The 24,941-nt window shown below is 35.7% G+C and overlaps 1 protein-coding gene across 31 annotated transcripts in view; it reads left to right on the top strand.

The window, feature by feature from the left end:
- pHCl-1 (pH-sensitive chloride channel 1) overlaps positions 1-24,941 on the top strand; it is a 1,184,550-nt gene that overhangs the window by 560,062 nt on the left and 599,547 nt on the right. For all 31 annotated transcript variants that reach the window (XR_016140122.1, XM_089080706.1, XM_089080698.1 and 28 more), the window contains one exon: positions 909-1,049. Coding sequence is in view for 30 of the 31 variants with exons in the window: in XM_089080706.1 (XP_088936832.1) it covers positions 909-1,049 (141 nt within the window). In the remaining variant the exon portion in view is untranslated. The remainder of the gene's footprint in view (positions 1-908; positions 1,050-24,941) is intronic.

The following is a 24,941-nucleotide window of genomic DNA, read 5'->3' as shown; positions in this document are numbered from 1 at the left end:
AGAGCGGTTGACACATTGTCTAACCATACGATTGTTCACATCAATAGTACATCAAGTACGACGAGTTTCAACGAGTCGTACGAACACGTACTTCTTATTGGCCTGCATGTATCTGCCGGAACATTGACTGAGGCCGCCATATATATCGCGCTCGAAACATAACTATATCGATGTCGGCAATTCAAATTTTACACGCGTATGTTTCAGCATGGCGTCCCATGTGAAACTTGGCAATGTGTAGTAATGAGCGGGATCGAGACTGTAACTTTTAATACAACTTTCGCGGAAATTTTCAAAAACATCGGCCAATAACAGACATCGGTTTTTAAATACAGATCGTTGTACTCGCCTAAGGTTTCAATAGAGAACCGCTGCCAGACGTTCGCAGCGTGCACGTAATCGTTCTCCCAAATAAGAAGGGAGAGTGTGCGTCACGGCGGGGCCCGACCACGAACCAGTCGTGAAAATTCGTAATTATTTTGCGAAAAAATACCATCTCAGCCAGAAATCGAATCTGGATCTTCTGCTTACCGGGAAGGCATCTTATCCCTTCGACTACCGAGGCATGTGATGATATTTATTGTAAATAACGTGTTTATAATAACACGTCAACAATACAATGATACATATATATATATATATATATATATATATAACAATATACATATATACATGTATTCTTTCGAATCCCCACGACCGGTACTCCAGAGAGATGATGGTCCTATTCTCTCGATGGATGCAGGACTGCAACGGCGACACCCTCCAACGCCATTGGCAAATATACAAATAATCCTCCTGGAGCACGACAGGAGAGATTGCATCAAGCATAAAAAGCATATAAGGAATTTTATTGTATTAAACACGTACTTTGTGATTAAGCTAATAAAATCTATATTTTTATTTTTCAGTATCATACGAGCAGACAGCAATTACATATGTGTGGAAAAATGATGAGGGAACGTTACGAACAAGTCCAAGCCTGCAAGCATTAAATGCGTATCTCATTAAAAATCAGACAATCACATGTCCGATCAAAGTGAGCTGGCGAGGTAAGCAAAATATTAATATGCATCTTCTATAAATTTGTTAATAAAAAATGAAATTTAAAATTAGACAATCTGATCCAAGCATTACAAAAATGTTATCAGATATGCATTTTATAGTATTTTTTACATTTTTATATATTGTAAAGATTAGTGAAATTTTATTTTCCTTATATTATTTTTTATTTCATTAATTTATTGCTAAATTTTATAATTTTTGTATAAGAATTATTAATTTAATTATGTAATTAAAACTGTCAATATAAATATATAATATCGCTAATTTATGTTTTTCATGTTTTCATTATGTTTTTCATTTAAATATTATCAATTCCTTTCGGTTTTATTATAAACAACAAATATAACGTTGTATTTAGTAATTAGTAGACGGACTGATATATACATATGTATATATGTAGAGGTAAAAGATCTAATTTTATTCGATGCTGTGATGACAATGTAACACTCTATAATAAAACTCGCAGATATCCGTAAAACTCATAGATATCCAGATATTCGCTCATATTCTTTCTGACCCAGACTGTGCTTTCCACGCAATTCGCCTTTTATATTTTCACATTTATTAACATGTGCACGCATTTTGGAACACACACATACAAAAATATTTCGCATTTTCTGACCAAGTGCGACGTCGGAACCTTATCTTTAATTTTTCGCAGCTAACAATTTAAGGCGCTTTGTGAGACACTTTCCGCCGATCCGCGAATCTTTGACGACTGCCATTAAAAATCTACTAATCCGCGTTTCAAAAATTACCGACTCCATACTCGTCTATCCTGCACGAATATCTGCTTCGGATATCACACGTTTTTTTCCGAAAAAACGTCTAAATCGTTTTTCACGAACCCATGACTTCATATAATTCGCTGTCATCCACGTTCTCGCTGGCCTCTCATGCGTTCCCACCTTATCCACTATCGTTGCGTAATTTTTTGTAGACTACGTTCAAGAAATTTATTTCCTAGTTTTAAATCTGGTCCGCGCTGTGTACGCCAGATCGTCCTCGAAATATTCTCTCGACCCCTTTTTTGTTATACCCTCTTTTATTCTTCTTTTGGAGCGCTGAAATACTTCCTCTAGCACACTGTAGATCGTCACGTTCGTCAATAACTGCTGGATCCATTCTTTTTCCAACAATTCGTGTATCTTAAGATCGTCTCGCAACCTTGCGTCAGTTCCGAATAATACTCGAAATGGATTTGTACTTATGCTTCGATGCAACGTTGTATTCAAACATTGTTGCGCTAAATCTAAACATTTGTACCACTCGTTAGGCTTTGGATTAGCAAGTTTTGTTAATAAAGGTAGGAGTGTTTGATTCAACTTGTCCATTCGCTCTTGAAATATCTGTCGTGACCAGCTGATGCTGAATCTTTTTCTCTCCGCAAATTCTTTGGAGGTGAACGCTGTCTCGATCGGAGATAATTTGGAGCGGATTCTCATTAATAGCGCCGCGTACCAACGCCTTAGAAGAAATTAACAGATTGAAAACGCAACTAATTGTTTTTTTCAATTTGTTAATCATTTTTGCTGCGCCGGTACTTTTCGTTATATATAGCCATACGAATTTAAAGAATGCATCGACTACCAGAAAAATATAGTTATGATTTTTTTTCATAGACGGCAACGGTTCAAGGTGATTGATGTGAAATATGTCTAGCGATGCCTCCTCTTTATCTAACGTATTGTCACGCTTCCGCGGCGGTCACTAGCACACTCACTCACGCGACACGCGTAAATAGAGATCGTTTATAAAGAACGAACTTTAATAAGCACAATTAATTACACTGTTCGTGATACAATCTCGTGCTCCCAATCCGCTCGCGCGTCACCTCTCAAAACTGTCTTTCACGAATCTTCCTCGAATCTTTTCAATCAATAAATCAATAATCCATAAACAATGGCGCGTTGACAAGGAACGATCTTCTCAACATTACTCGGGGACTAAAAACGATCGGACCACCGCCACAACACTGCCATCCTGCTCCGCAAAATTGTCGTCCCGACAATTCTCTTCAGGAACTGCTCTGCAGGAAGTGGCCTCCTTCTCTTCTTTGATAAAGATCCCAGGGTATCAGACGGCTTCCTGCCCTACCCTGAACTGCTGCTACAGATTATCGAGCGCCGAGATACTCCTGGTCCCAATCTTACACCCTCTTGGAAGTACTGAGCCGCTGCAGAGATTCGTACTTCTTTCTTGATTTCTTTTTTCCTTTTTTTGAATCTTGTTCTTGAGTGCTTCTTTCTTGAATCAATCTTCAATTTTGAGTTTTGTATGTTTCTTTCTTGATTTCTTCGGACAAGGAGAGGGGAGGGAAGGTATCTATCTATCATGGATCCAACATCTTTAAAGACTCCCCAAGTCCCTGCCTCGGCATTCGCCCTAAGTCCCTCGGAAAAACCACGGTTCAAAAAAACCGAGGGCGAGGCAGACTTCTTAGAATTATTATTCAGATGTTCGGGCTTCGGAAAAGAAGATCCTTTGACACAGACGCCAACTTAATAGCAAACTTAAACAAAAATGAAAATGAAAACGAGTATCTATTTTTTTTAAAACATGACAACATGACATGAAAACATTTTGAAATATCTACAAACTTATCATTTTCCCATCCAAGGGCAAAAAAGAAAGATTGACCATTTTCGGACTTCAACAGAAAGTACTCAATCCGATAAAATTGTCTATTTAGAAATTCTTTCTTTTATGAAATAAAGCTAACCTATCCAAATGTACATTATTCCTATGTTTATTCCAAATGTACCTTATTCCTATGTTTATTCGATATCCGAATATAATAAACTACATCATTTAATTTTTTAACTACCACATATAGACCTTCCCAATTACTTTGCAACTTAGGGGCTCTACCTTGTATTCTTCGAAGAGTAAAAAGCCAAACTTTCTGACCGGTATCAAAACACAATCGTTTATTCTTTTGATCATAATAAAACTTCGTCCTCTGAGATTTCAAATCCATGCGTCGACTCGCAATGTTGTGGATATGATTCATCTTTTCCTTTAATTTAAATGAGAATTCTCTTTCCTGTGCCATGTCTTCAGACTCTGGAGGACAACACCGAAGAAGATCTAAGAGCAATCTTAATTCTTGCCCTAAACAAAACTCTGAGTAAAACTAATAATTTCGTGTTTGGAAGATCTATAAGCTAATAAGCCCAATGGAACCCAACAATCCCAATCTCTCTGATTTTTTTTAAATAAACTTTGTTAAATAATTCAATAACGTTTGATGTTGACGTTCTATTTGACCATTCGATTGAGGATGAAAAGAGGTAGTTCGAGTTTTCCTCATTCCTAATAATTGAGATAATTCTTGAAATAACCGTGACTCAAAATTTCTTCCTTGATCGGTATGTAATTCTAATGGCACATCATGTCTAGAAATAACCTGACTTACAAAGGTTTCAGCAATCGTATTTGCTTTAAATGTTTTTAAGAGGAAAAGTCTCTACCCACTTAATGAAGCAATCTGTTACAACTAACAAATACTTGTTTCCGGAAGCAGAAATCGGCAAAGGACCAAGAATATCTATTTGCACTCTTTCAAAAGAAGCACCTACATTATAAATTTGAAGGGAAGATTTCCCCTTTTCCGAAGGACCCTTTCTAGCGATACAAACTTTACAAATTCTATACCAATGTTCCACATCCTGCTTATAGATCGCCCAGAAGAACCGCTTTCGAATTTTTGAAAAGTTTTATTGATACCAAAATGTCCACCAGTTGGAGAATCATGCGCCTTCTTCAAAATTTGCTGAACCATTTTTTCCGGAACTATTGTTTGAAAAATAAATGTTTTTAAATCTGGAGACTCCAATCTTCTGCAAAGAACTCCATCTCGGAGAACAAGAGAATCCCATTGGGACCAATAAATTTTTGCAAAAACATCTCTTGAAACAATTTCTTGTTGGAGAGAACGTCTGTTCAATTCCTTCCCATGAAGAATATTAATGACATCCTCCAATTGACGCTTTACAATCTTTTGGTTTAATTTTTTTCAAAAACAATCTTGTCTACATAATTCTCTTTAATTTCCTCTTCCCTCTTTTCAACTCTACTGCAATAATTGCAGACATTCTCTACACAAAGATCTCTAGACAATGTATGTGTTTTCATGAGATTTTCCTGCACGATGTAAAATTTCAAAATTGTATTGCTGAAGACGTTCCAACCAACGGGTCAACTGTCCCTTCAATTCCTTAAAAGACATCGATCACCATAAAGAAATATGGTCAGTTCTAAGTAAAAACTCTTGTCCATACAAATAATGACGAAAACTTCTCAAAGAATCCACAATCACTAATAATTCGCGACGTGTCACACAGTTCCTTTCTGTTAAAGACACGGTTATAATGTGCAATGACTTTTTCCTTATCTTTCTATATTTGAAATAAAACAACGCCAATATCGTGATTAGAAGCATTAGTATCAAAAATAAACTTCACTATTTCGGACGGAAAGGATAAAATATGAGAAGCCAAAAATTGCTTTAACTGTTCAAATGCTTCCTGACACTATTCATTCCATGTAGATCTACACTGATTTTCCGTTAAAGAAAACAAGAACTTAGCAATCAAAGAAAAACCTTTCACAAATTTCCTGTAATACGAACAAAATCCTAAGAAGCTACGCACCTGCTTCTTATTCCGAGGAACAGGCCAATCTCGTACACAAGCAATCTTCTCAAGATCTAGTGAGATCCCTTCTCTGAGAGAAACCTCATACCTAAATACTTTACTTTTCTACTAAAGAAAGAACATTTTTTTTTTATTAATCTTCAAATTCGCTGATTTCAAATGAAGAAAGACTTCCCGAAGATTACCGAACATTCCCTCAAAAGTTTTGCTGTAAATAACAACGTCATCTAGATAGACTAAACAGATTTTATTTAATACTTGACGAAGAATCTCCATTAATCGCTCAAAAGTTGCTGGAGCATTACATAGTCCAAAAGGTATAACAGTGAATTGCCATAATCTATGGAAAATGTCGGTTTCTCCTTATTCTGAGGATGCAGCTTCCTGCCAATATCCACTTTTTAAATTAAGTGTAGAAAACCAGGAATTCCCAGATAATCAATCAAGAAGATCATTCTGGGCAACGGGTAAGAATCTTTCTTGGTGACGACATTGAGTTTTCTATCGCAAAATTTCAATGTTCCATTTTCCTTTTCCACCATAATCGCAGGAGATATTCAAGGATTATGAAATTTTTTAAATTACCTTGTTGCTTCATTTCCTCAATCTTTTCCACCTCATCATGCATTTACAAAGGAATTCGCTTAGGAATCTGTTTAATAGAGTTAGATTTCCCAACCGTAATAGAATGTTCAATTACTGAACAATTTTCTGCTATAATATTTTCAGAGAAGACATCTTGAAATTCAATAATAAATTCAGCAAAACACGTTTTTTGCGAAATATCCAACTTTTCAGAATTCCTCTCAAAGAATTCTAATAAGAATTCTGGGACTTTATTAATGGGATCACTTATCCGCGAACAAGAAAAACTTCTTCCTTCAAAAGCTAAATCAAAGACTTTATTTTGTCCAACCTTAGAGAGAAAATCCGCCTCTAAGATGCATTCATCACTAATTTTTGCTACGTACGAAGGGAAATCCAATGAATATTTACAAAGCTTTACTCCACAACCTTAAAGTCAAAAGTGGGAATTATTTCTAAATTGCTATTAAGAATTGAGACCGTTATTAGAGCCCGTATCAATTTTAAAAATACACGTTTGCTCATCAATAGAACCCCGAAAACAAAAATCACTTGAATTCCCTCTCAAGTTCCACAAAGAAAAATGTCTTTCTTTTTCAGCTGAGCTCAATGAATTTCCCCCACCGAGCTTGGCTAACTCGAGTTTCCCTGCTTCAAATTGAAAAGTGAAGGGCACTCTGATCGGAAATATCCCTTGACTCCGCATTGCCAATACTCTTTTCCATTTACAAATTTAAAAAAATTCTTTTATTTTATAAATTTCCTATTCCTTTCGTAAAAATCCCTTTCCTTTCCTTCTGTAAATCTGCGCCCCTTTATAAAGTTCTCCCGCTCATATTCCTTTTCCTTTTTCTCTTCACGAGGTTTCGAAAAACTATTTTTTTTTTATTATTTTAATAGCTATGGCCCTCTTCACCGCCGCTCTTAATGACGTGAAAACTGACCCGTCCACCCGTCCAACTGAAGAGTTCGTTTAATAAACTCGTCCGTGAATGCGACAATAAATTGAGAATACGCACTCTTATCTTGTAAAGCTGGTGAACACTCGAGATGTCAAACGAGATAAATATTCCAAATCGGGCCCCAAAGAAGCTAAATTTTCCCCAAAATTTTAATCTCCGATTTGTGAATTATATATAAAAATTTTGAGCCGAAAATTTTTCGAATTTTTCAAAACCGTACCTTTATAACTTAGATATGAGCTCGGAGAATCGCGAATTCTCCAAATCTGTTCCCCTTTCCAAAACCTTCCAAACGCGCTTTTCCTCTCAATGCGGCTAACACGACTCCCTTTTTCCAAATCTCCCCAAGTTTTTACTCGCGCAATTAAATTAAATTGAGCTAAAAATTCGCGTAGCAGGACACTTCCATCACACGTATCGGGCTTAAGTTCAATTCCCAAATTTCTGTCGTGCATATTAAAATTAAACTGGCTTAGCATTTGGCGTAGCTCCTCCGAGCGCTGTGAAAATTCAGATTCACGCCGCTGCACTGCTTGCTCCTCTCGAAGAAGATGGAGTTCCTCCTATGTGCAGAGCAGAGAACAGTTTCCAAACTTGATATCTTGTCCTTCTTCGGCGTGCGCGTTCAAATTCTTTTTCTCGCCACGCGATTCGTCCTTCTTATGAAAGATCCTCGTGCCTCATTGTTTTCGATTGGTCTTTCCACACTATCCGACGCGACATTCATTGTCCGTTATCTCGGACGAGCTCTCAAAAATGTCGCGTTTCCGTGGCGATCATTCGCATAACACTCACTCACGCGACACGCGTAAGTAAATAGAGGCCGTTTATAAAGAACGAACTTTAATAAGCACAATTAATTACACTGCTCGTAATACAACCTCGCGCTCGTAATCCGTTCGCGCGTCATCTCTCAAAACCGTCTTTTACGAATCTTTCTCTTTTCAATCAATAAATCAATAGTCCATAAATAACGGCGCGTTGGCAAGGACCGATCTTTTCAGCATTACTCGGGAATCAAAAACGAGCGAACCACCACTCGGTCAGAACACCATGTAAGAATCCTTTTGCTTTGCCTTGCTTTCTCACGAGTATACATACTACACAGTTATGCACGATTGTCTCAATTTTCCGTTTTAAATTCGCTATCCAATAATCGTTGTTAATAACGTTTCTGTTTATGTCACTGAAAAGTGTCTCTTTTCATGCACTTTTCTATTTATCTGTTATTCTATTTATCTGTATTATCATGCGCTTTTTCTAATTATTTAATTTTGAAGACTTAGGAACCACTAACAATAATTCATCGGAAATTTCTCTAAAAAGCAACCCTCTCCGTACATAACAGCCATCGATTTTTTTCTGTTCGGCAAGATATATTACTTTTTTCACATCGTCATCTCCCCGTTGCGTCTTTATAAACTGCTTGTCAACGTATCATCACGCAAATCCACAGATAAACACGTGGATAAAGGATTACGACTCAGTGCGTCTATGTGTAGTATGCTTTTACCAGGCCGATGCTCAATTTGATAATCAAATTCCTCGAATAGAAAATCCATCTGGCTACACGCACACATAAATCTCTTTTCCGCATTGTTAGAGAAACGCATGACTATCTTAAAGATTATATTCAATAAATATATACGAAATTTTCGCAAGGCCTTTATGATCGCCAAAATCTCGAGTTCGTAGCTTGTATACTTAGATTCGGCTGCAGTTGTTTTGCCGCTCGCATAGTAAACCGGATGTATTACGTCGTCGGCATTCCTTTGCAAAAGTATCGCGCCGAAACCATCTATCGACGCGTTCGTATGTAGCTCCATCTCGGCTCCTTGTTCGTACAAACTAACGCAACACTAACTTGACTTCTGAACGCTTCTAACAGTAAAGTCTTTGTTATGAATCTTCTGATTCGAGCCTGGTTCCTTAGCACAACATTTTATCCTGAATAAGATCATTAATGAGTTCTTCCTCAACAATCACACAACCAGAATTAACTTTGCACATATTTGTGAAAAGTCATTCTATTTCCATGTTCTCTCTTCGAACTGTCTCCTCAGCATTATTCTGCTCGAAAATAAAAGATGCCTCGCATCTCTGCAAGTATGGTCTCGATTGGCAGCTGAATGTGTTTAGATTTAGAATGCAGCCAATCTAGTGCTCGTCTTCTCAGTTTCATCTCGATCAGAATTTTGACGAAGTCGAAGTACGTCGCTTTGAACAATTAACTGCTTTTCACAGTTCTCATAGTCTTTTGACTCACTGCTAAAGTAGCAAAGAAGGTCCACTATTGTCGTCAGATTCACTTTCGCGCGCGCACCAATCATGTTTATGTTGTCCATAGAGTACTATCTTATAGGCAATCTTGGTGTCTCTTGTATCACTTGTAATTCGTCGTGCAACCTCTATCTCGCGTTCTAATAGTTCTAATTCTTTGTGACGCATGTCGGCCTTTCACTCACAAAATCTCTCGTCTATGCTTCGCCCGTCTTCCGCAGACGAATCCATCGCTTTCACAAGATCCGACGCCTCAAAAATATCAAGTGCCCACGCTCCCGACGGATCGTGCTCATTCAATCGTTCCAATAGTTCAGCCTCATTTCCGATCGCCGCTAAACCAAGACTCCTGAGTTTCTCTTTAAGTGCGCGACCGTAAACTTAGGCGCACTCATCCCTTTATCACCACTTACGCAATACCGAACGGTAGCAGCCTCTTATCACCAAAATTAAGTTAATCCCAGACGAGCCTCCAAAATTGTAGGGGTAAAAGAACTAACTTTATTCGACACTGTGAAGACAATATAACTCTCTATAGTAAAACTCGCACGCAGATACTCATGTCCTCTCTGACTCGGACTGCGCTCTTCACGCAATTCGTTCGCCTTTTATACTTTCATTTATTAACACATGCAGATAAAAATATTACGCATTTTCTGACGAAGTGCGATGTCGGAATCTTATCTTTGATTTCTTATCACGGCTAATAATCTGAGGTTCTTTATAGGCACTTTCCATCGCGCTGATTCGTGAGTTTTGAACAGCTGCCATAAAAGGTCTACTAATCTGTGTTACAAAAATATATATATATTAGGTGTATAAAAAAATTCTGAGCTTTTTTTTTGTAAAATTCAATCTTTATTCAAAAACAAACAAAAAAATATTAATCAGTGAAATATTCTCCGTTTGCATCAATGATCTTTTGCCATCTTTCGGATAGCTTGCGAATTCCTTGATGATAGAAGCTCACCGGTTCGAAGCGATAAAGTCATCAATGTATTTTCGTATCTCTTCAAATCTCACGAAATGTGTATCAGCCAAATGATGCAGCGACCGGAATAGGTAGTAATCGAAAGGCGCCATGTCTGGGCTATACGCCGCGTGCGAGAGAAGTTCCCAGCCTAACGCAAAGATATGGTCCTGAGTCGCTTTCGCAACATGTGGTCGAGCATTGTCATGAAGCAAAATCACTTTACGACGTCCTTGGCCAGTAAATGGCTTTTTTTCTTCTAATCGCTCAAATTGGTCAATTGTTGTTGGTAGCGGTCTGCCGTGATTGTTTCACTCGGTAACAACTTGTAATACAACACACCTTTCCAATTCCACTAGATACAGAGCAAAACCTTCTTGGTGTGGATATTGGGCTTTGGCATCGATATCGAAAGTTGACCAGGGTCAACCCAGTACGTTTCTATGTTTAAGGTTATCATAAAGAATCCACTTTTCATCGCCTGTAATGATTTTGTGCAGAAAATCTTTTTTCCGGAACTTTGAAAGCAAAGTGAGTGCAGTGTCACGCCGACGATTTTTGTTGTCTTCCGACAATTCATGCGGAACCTATCTGCTTTCCTTCTGAATCTTTCCCATCGTATGTAAACGTACGGAAATGGTTTGCTGCGTAACGCCAAGCTGTTCTGCAAGCTCCTTTTCAATTTGTGCAGAGTTTATATCCAGCAGTGCTTGCAATTTGTCCGTTTCAATTTTTTGAGGGCGTCCAGCACGCGATTCATCTTCAAGACTGAAATCTCCTTGGCGAAATTTTTGAGATCATCTTTTACATGTAGTATGACTTACAGCGTTCTCTCCATATGCAGCACAAATCATTGCAGTGGCTTCAGCAGCATTTTTCTTCAGATGAAACGCGAAGTGGATGAAAAAAATCGAATATGCTCTTTTGTTATTGCCATCGTGAACACTACTGATTTTTGAGGTTATGTGCATCAAACGCCAAACCGAATGGCATTTTAGAAGGCCAAAAATGTCAACGCTTTAAAACCACAAAAGGGCGGGAAGATATATAATGTTGTACCCCGGATGGGTTACAACGTTAATTTTTAGAGATAGTCGGGTTCGTTAAGCCTAAGGAGTTGGGACTCCGAGCAGGATCAAACGAATGGAAGGAAATCTTCTTAAAATCACTAACACACTTTCTTTATGATATTTGATTTATTTAACAATTGCACAATTTCTTGGATTTAATATTTATATTATTTCTTTCACACACGGTTAAACGTCGGCGGGCGCGTATCGCGTTACTCTGGCGGCCGTCGACCGAGTATGTCACCTGAGACGTTGATAGTACGGCTCGCGTGAACTTCGCTGTGCTCGTGTAATATCTTGCGCGATAATTATAGTAACGATTCCGAACGACACGTAATGTTTGATTGATTCCCGACTCTAACTATTCCGTCTTGTATAATCGGTTATATAGTCTGATCGATGCCCGGTCAGCATTCTAATCGATTGCGTCGATCGGTTGCGTGATATTGATTAATCAATATTACGCTCGATTTGATCATTAAATTTAGGAATTTGCTGATCAGCTTTTTCGCAATGTTCTCGCGATGCATTTCTGTGGTCTTTCGAAAGACTGGTCGCAATTTCGGCGATCACACATTTGTGTAATCTTTCGAAAGACTTTTCGAGGTTCGTGCAACCTAATTTTGTTGCCATGCGGACTACTTTTATTATTGGTTGTAGGCCTGGCTACAACAATAAAATATAAATTGTTATTTCGGTTGTATGAAATCTAAACTCAGAACGTTTGAAAATTTATAAACTGTTCTAATACATCTTATATATACCCTATATATATATTTATATATATATATATATATATATATATATATTTATATATTAGATGTAAAAGTTCTGAGCTTTAGATTTCATACAACCGAAATAACAATTTAAATTTTATATATCTTCCCGCTCTTTTGCGGTTTTAAAGCGTTGACATTTGGCCTTCTAAAATGCCATACGGTTTGGCGTTTGATGTACATAATCTCAAAAATCAGTACTGTTCACGATGGCAATAACAAAAGAGCATATTCGATTTTCCATCCACTTCGCGTTTTATCTGAAGAAAAATGCTGCTGAAGCCACTGCAATGATTTGTGCTGCATATGAGAGAACGCTGTAAGTCATACTACATGTAAAAGATGGTCTCAAAAATTTTGCCAAGGAGATTTCAGTCTTGAAGATGAACCGCGTGCTGGACGCCCTCAAAAGATTGAAACGGACGAATTGTAAGCACTGCTGGATATAAACTCTGCGCAAACTGAAAAGGAGCTTGCAGAACAGCTTGGCGTTACGCAGCAAACCATTTCCGTACGTTTACGTACGATGGGAAAGGTTTAGAAGGAAGGCAGGTGGGTTCCGCATGAATTGAAGACAACAAAAATCGTCGGCGTGACACTCCACTCACTTTGCTTTCAAAGTTCCGGAAAAAAGATTTTCTGCACAAAATCATTACAGGCGATGAAAAATGGATTCTTTATGATAACCCTAAATATAGAAACGTAGTGGGTTGACCCTGGTCAACTTTCGACATCGATGCCAAAGTCCAATATCCACACCAAGAAGGTTTTGCTCTGTATTTGGTGGGATTGGAAAGGTGTGTTGTATTACGAGTTGTTACAACCGGGTGAAACTATCACGGCAGACCGCTACCAACAACAATTGACCAATTTGAGCGATGCATTAGAAAAAAAGAAGCCATTTACTGGCCAAGGACGTCGTAAAGTGATCTTGCTTCATGACAATGCTCGACCACATGTTGCGAAAGCGACTCAGGACCATATCTTTGCGTTAGGCTGGGAACTTCTCTCGCACGCGGCGTATAGCCCAGACATGGCGCCTTTCGATTACTACCTATTCCGGTCGCTGCATCATTTGGCTGATACACATTTCGTGAGATTTGAAAGATACGAAAATGCATTGATGACTTTATCGCTTCGAAGCCGATGTGCTTCTATCGTCAAGGAATTTGCAAGTTATCCGAAAGATGGCAAAAGATCGTTGATGCAAACGGGGAATATTTCGCTGATTAATATTTTTTGTTTGTTTTTGAATAAAGATTGAATTTTCCAAAAAAAAGCTCAGAACTTTTTTGTACACCTAATATATATCGTTTCCACAATTTTGGCACAATTACACACACACACACACACACACACACACACACACACACACACACACACACACACACACACACACACACACACACATTAAATCACGGAATAAAAGTTTTATAGAATATACACTTTAAAATAAAGTGCGCAAAATGCGCACGTAGTTTTGACAGTTGTACCAACAAGACAGTTGTGCCTCCTTCAAATGAGCGCACTTTTTGAACTAGTTAATTACTTCCAACAGTCTCTAGTTCAAGTTCAACACTAAATTTCACATGAGCAGGACTGAGCAGGGCTTTAGTCAGGATCTGCCACCATTCGTTCAATTGGAAGATACTTCAGGACGATCTGACTTCTCTCGACCATTTCTCTTATGAAATAATATCTGATATCGATATGCTTCATACAAGCATGATACATTGCATCTTTGGCAGATACTATGCTCCCTAATTATCAACATGCAGGCTCTCATGTGACTCTCCATGTGTAGCATTAAAATCCATACTCTTCAATTTACTGGTTAACTTCTCATACCATCTACGACTTGCTTGACGTAAAAACCATAAATTGCTTCCTGTAACAGACAGGAATCTCCTCCATTCATCAGAGCTGGTGATATTTTCTTGGCTTTATTCCAAGAATGCTCATTTACTTTCCTTATGCATTTAGCTAGCATCTCTTCTAGAAAATCAAGAATTTCTATATATACCTGTTCTTCAAGTTCTCCATTTAGATAAGCAGTGATGATATCTAACTAAATCTCGAGTCCTAATTCAACAGCCAATGCAGCCAACAATCTGACTGTTTCTAGTCAGGCAACAGAAGTAAAAGTGTGATGATAATCCACACCATACCTCTGGGTATAGATATATTTTCCTTTTGCGACGAGAAGAGCTTTCTTACGCTCTATTGTCTCATTCGGGTCATATTTGTAAGTCAATACAAAAACGACATACAACAGTGTTTGAAATAACTGACTCCTTTACTATATACACCATGTGTCTTTCTTGATTAGATTGGTTACTCCTGATTGCTTCAAGACTTGCTTCAATCCATTCTTCTTTTTCTTCTCCAGATATCACCTCCTCAATCGAGACTTCTGCCGTATCTGCAAAGTTAACAATTTCTTCATTTTCATCTTCAGGATTTGCAGACATCTGATCTTGTCTATCTTTAACATTATACTGCTTTTTTTGGTCTACCTGGCTTGCCGATTTTGATCACTTTTGGTCTTCCAGAAGAACATCTAGAAATTCCACTTTTTGTTGAAGTTGATAGTTCATCAACAGATTGCAGTATCTCTTGATCTTATACAGATTCGACTACTGTGCTCGGATCTATTTCAGCATAATCTGGGTATTCATGTTCGTTAGCAGACTCAATCCCTTCTTCCTTTTGTTCAGAGAAGTCTTGAAAAAATCTGACACCTCGTGTAATAATAATTCTTCGTTCTGTAGGAATCCAGACTCGATAAGCTTTGCTTTCTCTTGAATATACAACCAACAAATCTTTTCTGGATCGAACAGCAAATTTATCTCTTCCCGGTGTCTTGTCCAGAACATACACCTTTTTTCCAAAAGTTTGTATATGATCTATCTTAATCTTCTGTCCTGTCCACCTTTCAAAAGGAATTTCTCCTCCTAAAGTATGTGTCGGATAACGATTCCGAATGTAACATGCTGTCACTACTGTTTCAGCCCAAAATTTTCTTTCCAAATTGGAAGCATACACCTAGTCATCTCGACTATGGTTCTATTCATTCTTTCGGTTACACCATTCAGTTGAAGAATGTGTGTCACTGTTAATCTTCGTTCAATTCTTTCTTTCTCTAAAAATTTATTAAACTCTTCATTAAATAACTCCTTTTCATTATTTGATTGGATACATTTGATCTTCGCACTTGTTTGCTTTTCGATATTGTATTTGTAAATGTATTTGTAAATGTATTTAAGGAAAACTTCGAAGACTCCATTCTTTTTCTTTAGTAAATACACTTCGCATCATCTGATACAGTCATCGATGAAAGTGACGAAGTATCTTGCTTCTGCAAGTTATTCAATCCTCATCGGACCAGCAACATCGGAGTGAACTATCCTTAATTCTTCCTTATAAGGTTTATGACCTTTCGGAAAAGGATATGCGGTCATTTTTTCTCTCAGATATACTTTACAATCTTTAATCTCTTCTATGCTTTTTAGATTCAATAATGGTACACTTTTCTTTAAGATGTTTCCTAAATTTTGTGCATTTAGATGTCCAAACTTTTCATGCCAGTTTCATAGGTTAGGATTTATTTGTTGCTTTGCACTTGATTTGCTTCTTCTCGGATATAATACATATCCCTTCTTCGATCAGCTTGATGTCTCCTCTTGAATTTATGACAATAGCTTCGTTCTTCCGGAAAATCACTTTATGACCCGTGTTTGTAATCTTAGAAACAGAAACTAAATTGGTTCTAAAATTAGGAACAAACAAGGTATCATTAAATTCTACTGACCTCTTTTCTTGTTGACTTTCTGCTAAGATTCTAACAGCACCTTTACCTTCTATTTTCGTACTACTACTGGCTAGATTCAATCTTCTTTTTGTTGAAGTGTTCAGCTTCACAAATCTTTATTTGTCTCCACACAGAAGAACTGTACATCCGCTGTCTAGAATGTCATCTTTTATCGGCAGTCCCTTCTTTAGCTTTAAGACTCGTGTGTTTTACAGTAAATCCTTTAGCCACTTCACATATAATAAAACTGTCGGCTATCACCTCTACCTTCCCTGCATTCGCAGAAAACTCTGCATCTCTGTTTTACTTCGGATAGTTTTGCTTCATGCCCTTCTTCATGGCACTTAAGACATCTAAACTTAAATGGCTTCTTTAATTAATTAATTTTTTCTTGTTTTTGTTTTGCTTCGGTTTCTAACCTTTTCTACTCACGGCCATCGCTCCCTGCGTTTCTATACTAACTGCTCGTCTTCGTGTATTATCTTCTTCAAAAATTTTCACCTTCAGTACCTCTGAAGTTCGCAGATTATCCCTGGACTCCACGAAAATTTTCGTTAACTAGCTGGAAGATTGTACATAACATTATAGCAAGCAAATCTTCATTGATATTTATCTCCATATCGCCCAACTTATGGCTTCGCAATATGTTCGTGTACATCATCGTCTCCTTACATTTTCTATAATGTAAGTTGCTTTAATAAAGTTGCTCTTCTCGCAAGTTCTTTTGAAGCATATATGCCTTCGAGCTTTAACCATACCTCGCGTGATATTTGACATCCTCTAACTTGACTCAATTCTGTAGAGTTTATCAAAAGAATCAAATCAGACTTCGCCTTCTCATCAATTACTTCCCATGCTGCTGTCTTCGCAGCTCTAGCCCGGCTTCTTTGAGTACCATTCACATAGCCCCAAGCATCATTCTTTCAATCAATTCTTTCATCAATGAGGCTTCTACTTGCAGCCTCCATGTATCATAAATGTCTTTCATTAAGAGTCCAATTCGCTTTCACAGCGCCAAGCATTCTGCGCCTTTCTCTTTTTTATATTTAAGTTCACGATAGCATGCGGCACACTTAATTTCAAAGTTTTTTAAGTTCACATGGTTAGACTGGACCTATAATCTGTTGGGGATTCGGCAATAAATAAAAATCAAGTTTTTATATATATATATATATATATATATATATATATATATATATATATACAGGGCGAGCCATTTTAATCAATACACGCAAACGATGCTTTTAAAATGCATTATGCATAAAAATGTTCCTTACAAAAATTGCAAGATTCCAAGAGGGTCATGCGTGATTACCTCAAATTTGACCTTGAGGCTTTGTAGGTCAACTTTTGTTTTTTAAATGGAATGACATCTTTTTAATACTGGAAATCGATAAAGTAGGAGATTTTACGTAAAAAACATGTAAGGACTCATGAGGCTAAACCCATTCCAAACGAATCATTTCAGAATCAAAACCATTTTTTCTTCAGAAAGAGTAAATCATTGATTTCGGAGATCATTTCAATATCAACTTGACTTTTTGTAATTGAAAATGCAGTTGTAAGTCCTCTCGCTTCTCACATCCGCGGTGCTTGATTCTCGTGAATTCCTTCGCCTCTCACGTCCGGAGTACTTGATTCTCGTGAGTCCTCTCGCCTCTCACGTCTGGGGTGCTTGATTCTCGTGAGTCCCTTCGCCTCTCATATTTCTGGCGCTCACTTCTCTAATTACCGGATGTTTTGTTGAAAATGACCTCCGTTAACTTCCAGGGATAACCGTTTTCCAAAATGTTATATTTTCACATCCCCCACCCTAATTTTCAAAAATTTTTAAATTTTTATAAGAATAAAAATTTAAAAGCATTTTATGCTGAATACAACATATAATAAAGTCATTTTCCAAAATCGCATTTTTGGGAAATGAGCGAGAAATACCTCTATATGTATCGCGCTCTATACGTATTCGTCTCATACTGCATTGGCTGCGCGGGACAATGTTAAAGGTGAATATGAAGCAGTTCGTCAGTGTAATATCAGTGGAACAATAATTATAATAATTATTGAAATAAGAGTTTTTTATAATAATAATAATAAGAATTGTAATAATAATAGTAATGATAGCAGGTTTTGTTAAACAATATTCAAATATTTTTGACGAGATATCAAAAAACGTATAAAGCACTTTGGACATTTAGAAACATGTTACAAATAAAGAAATGATTATTTTTATAAAATATCGTTTATTTAATTTTGACCGTAGAGCAGCTACTGCAATGTTATAAATAAAACCTTTTAAAACCTTTTAAAAAAGATAAAAAATAACGTCAAGTTTATGCGCCTGTTTTCTTATTTATGTAAAAGAAAGAATCTTATACAAAAATTTCCATCTACAAAAGTCTCTTTAGTAATAAATTTTATATTGCTACAAAAGATATGATGATATCAAGAACTGGCGCCAACTTCTAATTTAATAAAATAAAAAGAATTTTACAGTAAAATACATTTTATTTTGTAGTTTATTTTTATTTGAAAAATAGTTTCATTATTTCAACAAAAACCGTGATCAAAAAATGGCGCAAACTTTTAATCCTATAAAATAAAAAAGAAACTTTGCAAAAGTAAAAAAAGATGTTATCAATCAAAAATTAATATCAATTTGTAGTTGCCAATAAAATTTTATTGAAATTTTATTGTACTTGTGTTTATATAAAAATAAAATATAAAAGAAAAAATCTGATGTGTAAGAAAACAAAATGACGTAAAAATTTGGCGCGCCCGAGTTATTAAAATTTAAAATGTTATTAAAATTTTTAATAACAACATGGAATTATGTGATAGACAATTAGAAAACAGTTTGAATTTAATATATTTTAAGATTTTTATAAATATTACATTTATAAATTTAGTTTTATAAATTTTATGTGTTTATAAATTATTTGTTTTTTTATAATATTAACTAAATAAAATTAATAAAATATATAATTAATTATTAATTAATGAAACATTTTTTACATAAATAATGCAAGAAACTTAAGAATTTATTTTATTAGAATATTATCCAGTATGAAATATTTTAATATTTATTAGTAAATCTTTTTTTATTATGTAAATATATAATGTTAAAAAAATTATATAAAAATTTTATTTATAACTATTTTTAAAAGTAATATTTACATTATTAATGTAAAAAGATAAACAGTAGAGTGCAATATAATACAGTAAGTGTGTACGTACGTGTTTTAAAATCCATATTGGTTTAAAGAAGTTGACAACCAACACATATGGAGCATCACAGTTTGGTGCGGTATCATAAATGGATATCTTATTGGGCCCTTCTTTTTCGAACGCAATATGAATTAGCATAATTTCTTCGAGCTAATGAGAGAGATTTATTTTGGTAGAAGATGTTGATTTAGAAACAAGAAACCAAATGTGGATTCAATTGAATGAATGGTGCGGCTCCGCATTATGTCAGAATCGTAAAAGTGTTTTTTAATCGAACATGGTAGATGGATTGGGCGAGGCAGCAAGTTTCCATGGCTATCAAGATCACCAGATATGACTTCACCGGATTTTTTATGGGGATTCATAAAAGACAGCATATACGCAATAAAATCGACAACCAGAGATGATATAGTAATAAGAATTAGAACTGTTTGTAAAAGTATACCAAGAGAGATCTTAGAACTGTTGAGAGCTTCAAATAAAGAATACAATTATGCCTAGAGGTTAACGGAGATCATTTTCAATAGAACAACAACTGGTAATTAGAACAGTGAGCATCAGAAATGTGAGAGGCGAGGGGACTCACAAGAATCAAGCACCGCGATTGTGAGAGGTGAGGGGATTCACGAGAATCAAGCACCCCGGATGTGAGAGGCGAGGAGACTCACGAGAATCAAGCACCACGGATGTGAGAGGCGAGAGGACTTACAACTACATTTCCAATTACAAAAAGTCAAGTTAATATTGAAATGACCTCCGGAATCAATGATTTACTCGTTTCTGGAGAAAAAATGGTTTTTGACCCTGAAATGATCTGTTTGGAATGGGTTTAACCTCATGAGTCCTTACATGTTACGTAAAATCTTCTGCTCTATCGATTTCCGGTGTCAAAAAGAGGTCATTTCATTTAAAAAACAAAAGTTGACCTACAAATATCCTTGAAACTGAACCTCAAGGTCAAATTTGAAGTGACCAACGGATGGCCCCCTTGAAATCTTGCAATTTTTGTAAGGAACATTTTTATGCACAATGCATTCTAAAAGCCTCGTTTGCGTATATTGGTTAAAATAACTCACTCTATACATATGTATAATTGTGCCAAAATTGTAGAAACGGTCGAATATCTTAAAAACAAAGTATTTTTGAGAAAAATGTTTCCAATAAAAGTTGTAGGGCTTCAAATGGCCGTATCAGTTGTGATGTTGAGTGGTGTCGTCAAGTTCATATCAATTTTTGAGATGTAATCCCTCATTGTTTATAACATTGTTTATAACATATTCTCATAGTTTACATCGAGAATTTTTCAAAACTTAATAACAAAGTTATCTTTTTTTAAGTTTTTTTCGAGTTACAACGCTTGAAGTTTACAATAACAAATATTTGCAGCGCGCCAAAGTAATGACTTCTCATTGTCTTTTATGGGAGTATCTTAAAAACGACACACATGCACGCACGTACGTAAACGCAATGTACAAAAGAGATAATACTGGGTGGTAACCTCTGCGTCGTACACATTGGGTAATGTTGTCAGTATTGTAACTTTCAAGCTTTCTAACTCGAAAAGTACTTTAAAAAAATAACTTTATAACTTTGAAAAGGAAAGGCTAAGAAAACATGTAATAAAAAATGAGAGTTCCCATTTAAAGAAATAGACGAGATCTTGACCTGACTTTGATAACGCCATTCCAGGTCAAAACTGATACAACCATTAAATAGACTTTTTGAAATCCTACAACTTTTATCTGAAACATTTTTCTGAAAAATATTTTGTTTTCAAGATATTCGATCATTTTCCTGTACAGGATGTCTGAGACCACACGTATATCCCTTTTATCTCTTAAGAAATAGAGCATTTAAAAAAAAACGTTTCAGAAAAAAGTTGTATGGTTTCGAAATATATATAAGATGATGTCATAGATTTAATCTTGAATAGTCATATGAAGGTCTTTAATTTTTCTAGGTTGTACACCTATTTTTTATTGCATGCTCTTGTAGCTTATTCTTATTGTTAATTATTGCTACACATAAGTAATGTATTACAATAATAATAATTATTATTATTTCTAAGTATTTTTCCAAAATACTATAATCAAATATTTTTTCGTTAAGAATTTTTTGAGTTACAAGATTTAAAAATTTCAACATTTTGACAAAATATAAAATATCTTGTAAAACATTCAGTTTTCGGTAATCTTAAAACTTTCATGCACATAATAATGAAACTAATCAATTGGTGTTATAAAAACACATAATTATATTTAAAGGAAGTTTTGTAATTGTTTATTACAAATTCATTATTCTTTTGTCTCTCACTATTCGGGTAAATTAACGTAAATACCCTTGTCTTTCATGTTCAGGGTAGATTAATGTGAGTCCCCTTGCCTCTCATGATTTGAAGATAAATGAGTATATGTTTGTCTAAGCGACTAAATATTTAAAGTGAGCACTCTCTCTGTTGGTTCTATTCTCTGTTGGTCTTTAGATGAAAAAAAGACATCTGTAACAAAGGCAAGATCATCATCGGATGTCTCTCACTGAACCTTACAACTTTTATTTAAAATGTTTTTCTCTAAGCGCTTTTCTAGAAAGATATTTCAATGGGTCTTTTAAAATGGGACATCCTGCACGCACGCACGCACGCACGCACATGCGTGTGTTTGCTGAGTTGCTATATTTTTCACATTTATTTTATCTGAATAATGAAAACATTGTCATTCCTATCGACATTTTCCTTTTAAATCAATCAAATCTAATGTTATTAAAAAATATATATTACAATATTTAAAATAATCCATTTATTATCTATCCAAGTCTCTAAATCGTAAATGTAATTTGTTATGTGATTCTGTTACCATCAGCTGATACAAAGTTAATTCCTCGACTATCTAAATTGTTAATTATTAAAACATCTGTTTTACTAAATTTAATTAATTTAATTAATTTTGTCACAACAAATTAAGTCAGTAAGTTAATTTTACAGTTTTATGTTTAATTTTATTATAGTTTTAATTTTATTTTCATGATTAATTTTTATTTTATTTCATCATCTTTTTGGAAATAAATATCAAAATGAAATTATAAATGACATTATTTACCGTTAATAAAAAATACTAAAGGTAAGTTGGAATGTATAAAAGCTTTATAATAAAGTAATCTACATTGTCTTTTCATATCAATTCTGTTTTAAGGAATATATAATGCTTAGCTTTTTAATGTTTTGAATACAAAATGCAGATGTGTTTAGTGAGTTATATATCTGTTTTTTTTTAAATTAAGGAAACATTTTGGATTCAATTTTGTTAAATTTAATTTGGATGAAATCTTTCTTTTTTGTTATATGATTGTCTTTTCTCTTATACTAAAGTAACAAATATATATTGATGTACACGCATCGGTAGAAATGATGTCTCTATGTTCGGCACGCCGTCACACATGCACACGAAGCGCGTACGTCCCGTAACGCGATGGAGATCGCAGAGCGAAGGGAAAAAAATAGCGGGGATAATTCGATGCTGCATCCTTAATGCAAGATGATCGAGAGAGAAAGCATAATCGGACGTGATACGAATTTTGATGGCCTTCGTTATCTCACACACTCGACACTAGTGCGAGTGAAAGACCGCGGTGTTTCTATATGTAGCGCTCCACGATCTCCTTCGCGCTATCAGAGACGTACGCATTTCGTGTGTAGCGCCTACATGCCGAGTGCAGAGATACCATTTCTACTAGTCCGTGTTCTTGAACTGGTATAACCAGTGCAGGAACAAAAAACAAACCTTTTGAGGGAGACATAAAGATGGTATCATTAGTTTGACCTGGATGGCGTTATCAAAGTCAGAGCGAGGTCACTTTAAATTTTTTTAAACAGAACCAATTTTTCATTGTATCTTGCAGCTTACTTCGAGAGTTTTTTAATATAACAAAATATGTTTTCGCTATAACAAAATATTTTTTCATTAAATACTGTTTGAATTATAAGGCTTGAAAGTTACATTACCACCGGTACCTAAGGTGATTGACAGACTGACTAAGACTTCTTGACTGTTGTTCGAGATCATAATCTTGATTACATTTGTTAAGATCAAGGCTATTGGAAGTTGTTTCTCTTATTTTCATTTTTGCGTAAAAATGCCGAATGGTGAGATATTTTTCAAAAGTTGAGTCCCAAATAAGAAGAGAGGGTGTGTGTTACGGCGGGGTCCGACCACGAATCAATTGTGAAAACTCGTAATTATTTTGCGAAAAAATATCACCTCAGCCAGGAATCGAACCTGGATTACCTGCTTATCGGGCAGGCATCTTATCTTTTCGACTACAGGGGCATGTGATGATATTTATTGCAAATAATGTGTTTAGAATAACACATCAACAATACAATGATACACATATATTAATACATATATCACAATATACATATATATATATACATGTATTCTCTCGAATCCCCACGACCGGTACTCCAGAGAGATGATGGTCTTAGTCTCTCGATAAATGCAGGTCGGACTGCAGCGGTGACACCCTCCAACGCCACTGGCAAATATACAAATAATCCTGGTGCGCGGCAGGAGAGATTGCATCAAGCATAGTTCGAGCCTCCGAATAAGAAGGAAGGGTGTGCGTCATAATGGGGCCCGACCACGAATCAGTCGTGAAAACTCGTAATTATTTTGCGAAAAAATACTACCTCAGCCAGGAATCGAACCTGGATCTCCTGTTTACTGGGCAGGCATCTTATTGTATGCATCTTATTATCCTTTCGACTAGGAGGCATGTGATATTTATCGCAAATAATGTGTTTAGAATAACATGTCAACAATACAATGATACACATATATACATATATCACAATATATATATATATATATATATATATATATATATATATATATATATATATATATATATATATATATATACATGTATATTCTCTCGAATCCCCATGACCGGTACTCCAGAGAGATGATGGTCCTAGTCTTTCGATGGTTATCAATCTGCTTCATCAAGGATTAACTGGAGCCCAATAGTGATTGATGTACTGATGCTTAGACAACTTCTTCGGCATTTGCCGAAAAACGTTATGTGTTCCAAATCAATACTTCTATTTAAGTAGCCTATTGCGGATCTTGTAAGTGGATTCTTTTCGATTATGAGATATCATAAAAATTGGACAATTGAAGAACAATTAGTTTGGATATGAATTCTCTTCTTAAGTAATTTATTTTTCTCTCTCACTTATTTCCAATTTCGAGATATTCAGACATTCTTGAATTTTTTTATCATAAAATCGGAATGTGGAAAAAATGCTTGATTCTCACTCGCTTAACAAGATTGTCGATATTCGTCTGATCCTAAAAAAATGTGCAACTGTAGGAGAGCAGCAGTATTGTAAAGTAGGCGATTCTTTCGCCAACACCTGAATGTTAGGATACGTAGAATTAAAATTAGGCATCACAAAAGAAATTTTCATTGCCAACGAAGAAGATGTGGCAATAAATCACGTAATGAATCCCCGTTTTATGGCAGTTGTGATAATGGTGCATTT

Source organism: Pogonomyrmex barbatus, unplaced genomic scaffold, assembly GCF_055798465.1.
Source record: "Pogonomyrmex barbatus isolate J1 unplaced genomic scaffold, ASM5579846v1 scaffold4, whole genome shotgun sequence".
NCBI classification, from domain to species: Eukaryota; Metazoa; Arthropoda; class Insecta; order Hymenoptera; family Formicidae; genus Pogonomyrmex; species Pogonomyrmex barbatus.
This window is presented reverse-complemented; position numbering and strand designations above follow the sequence as displayed.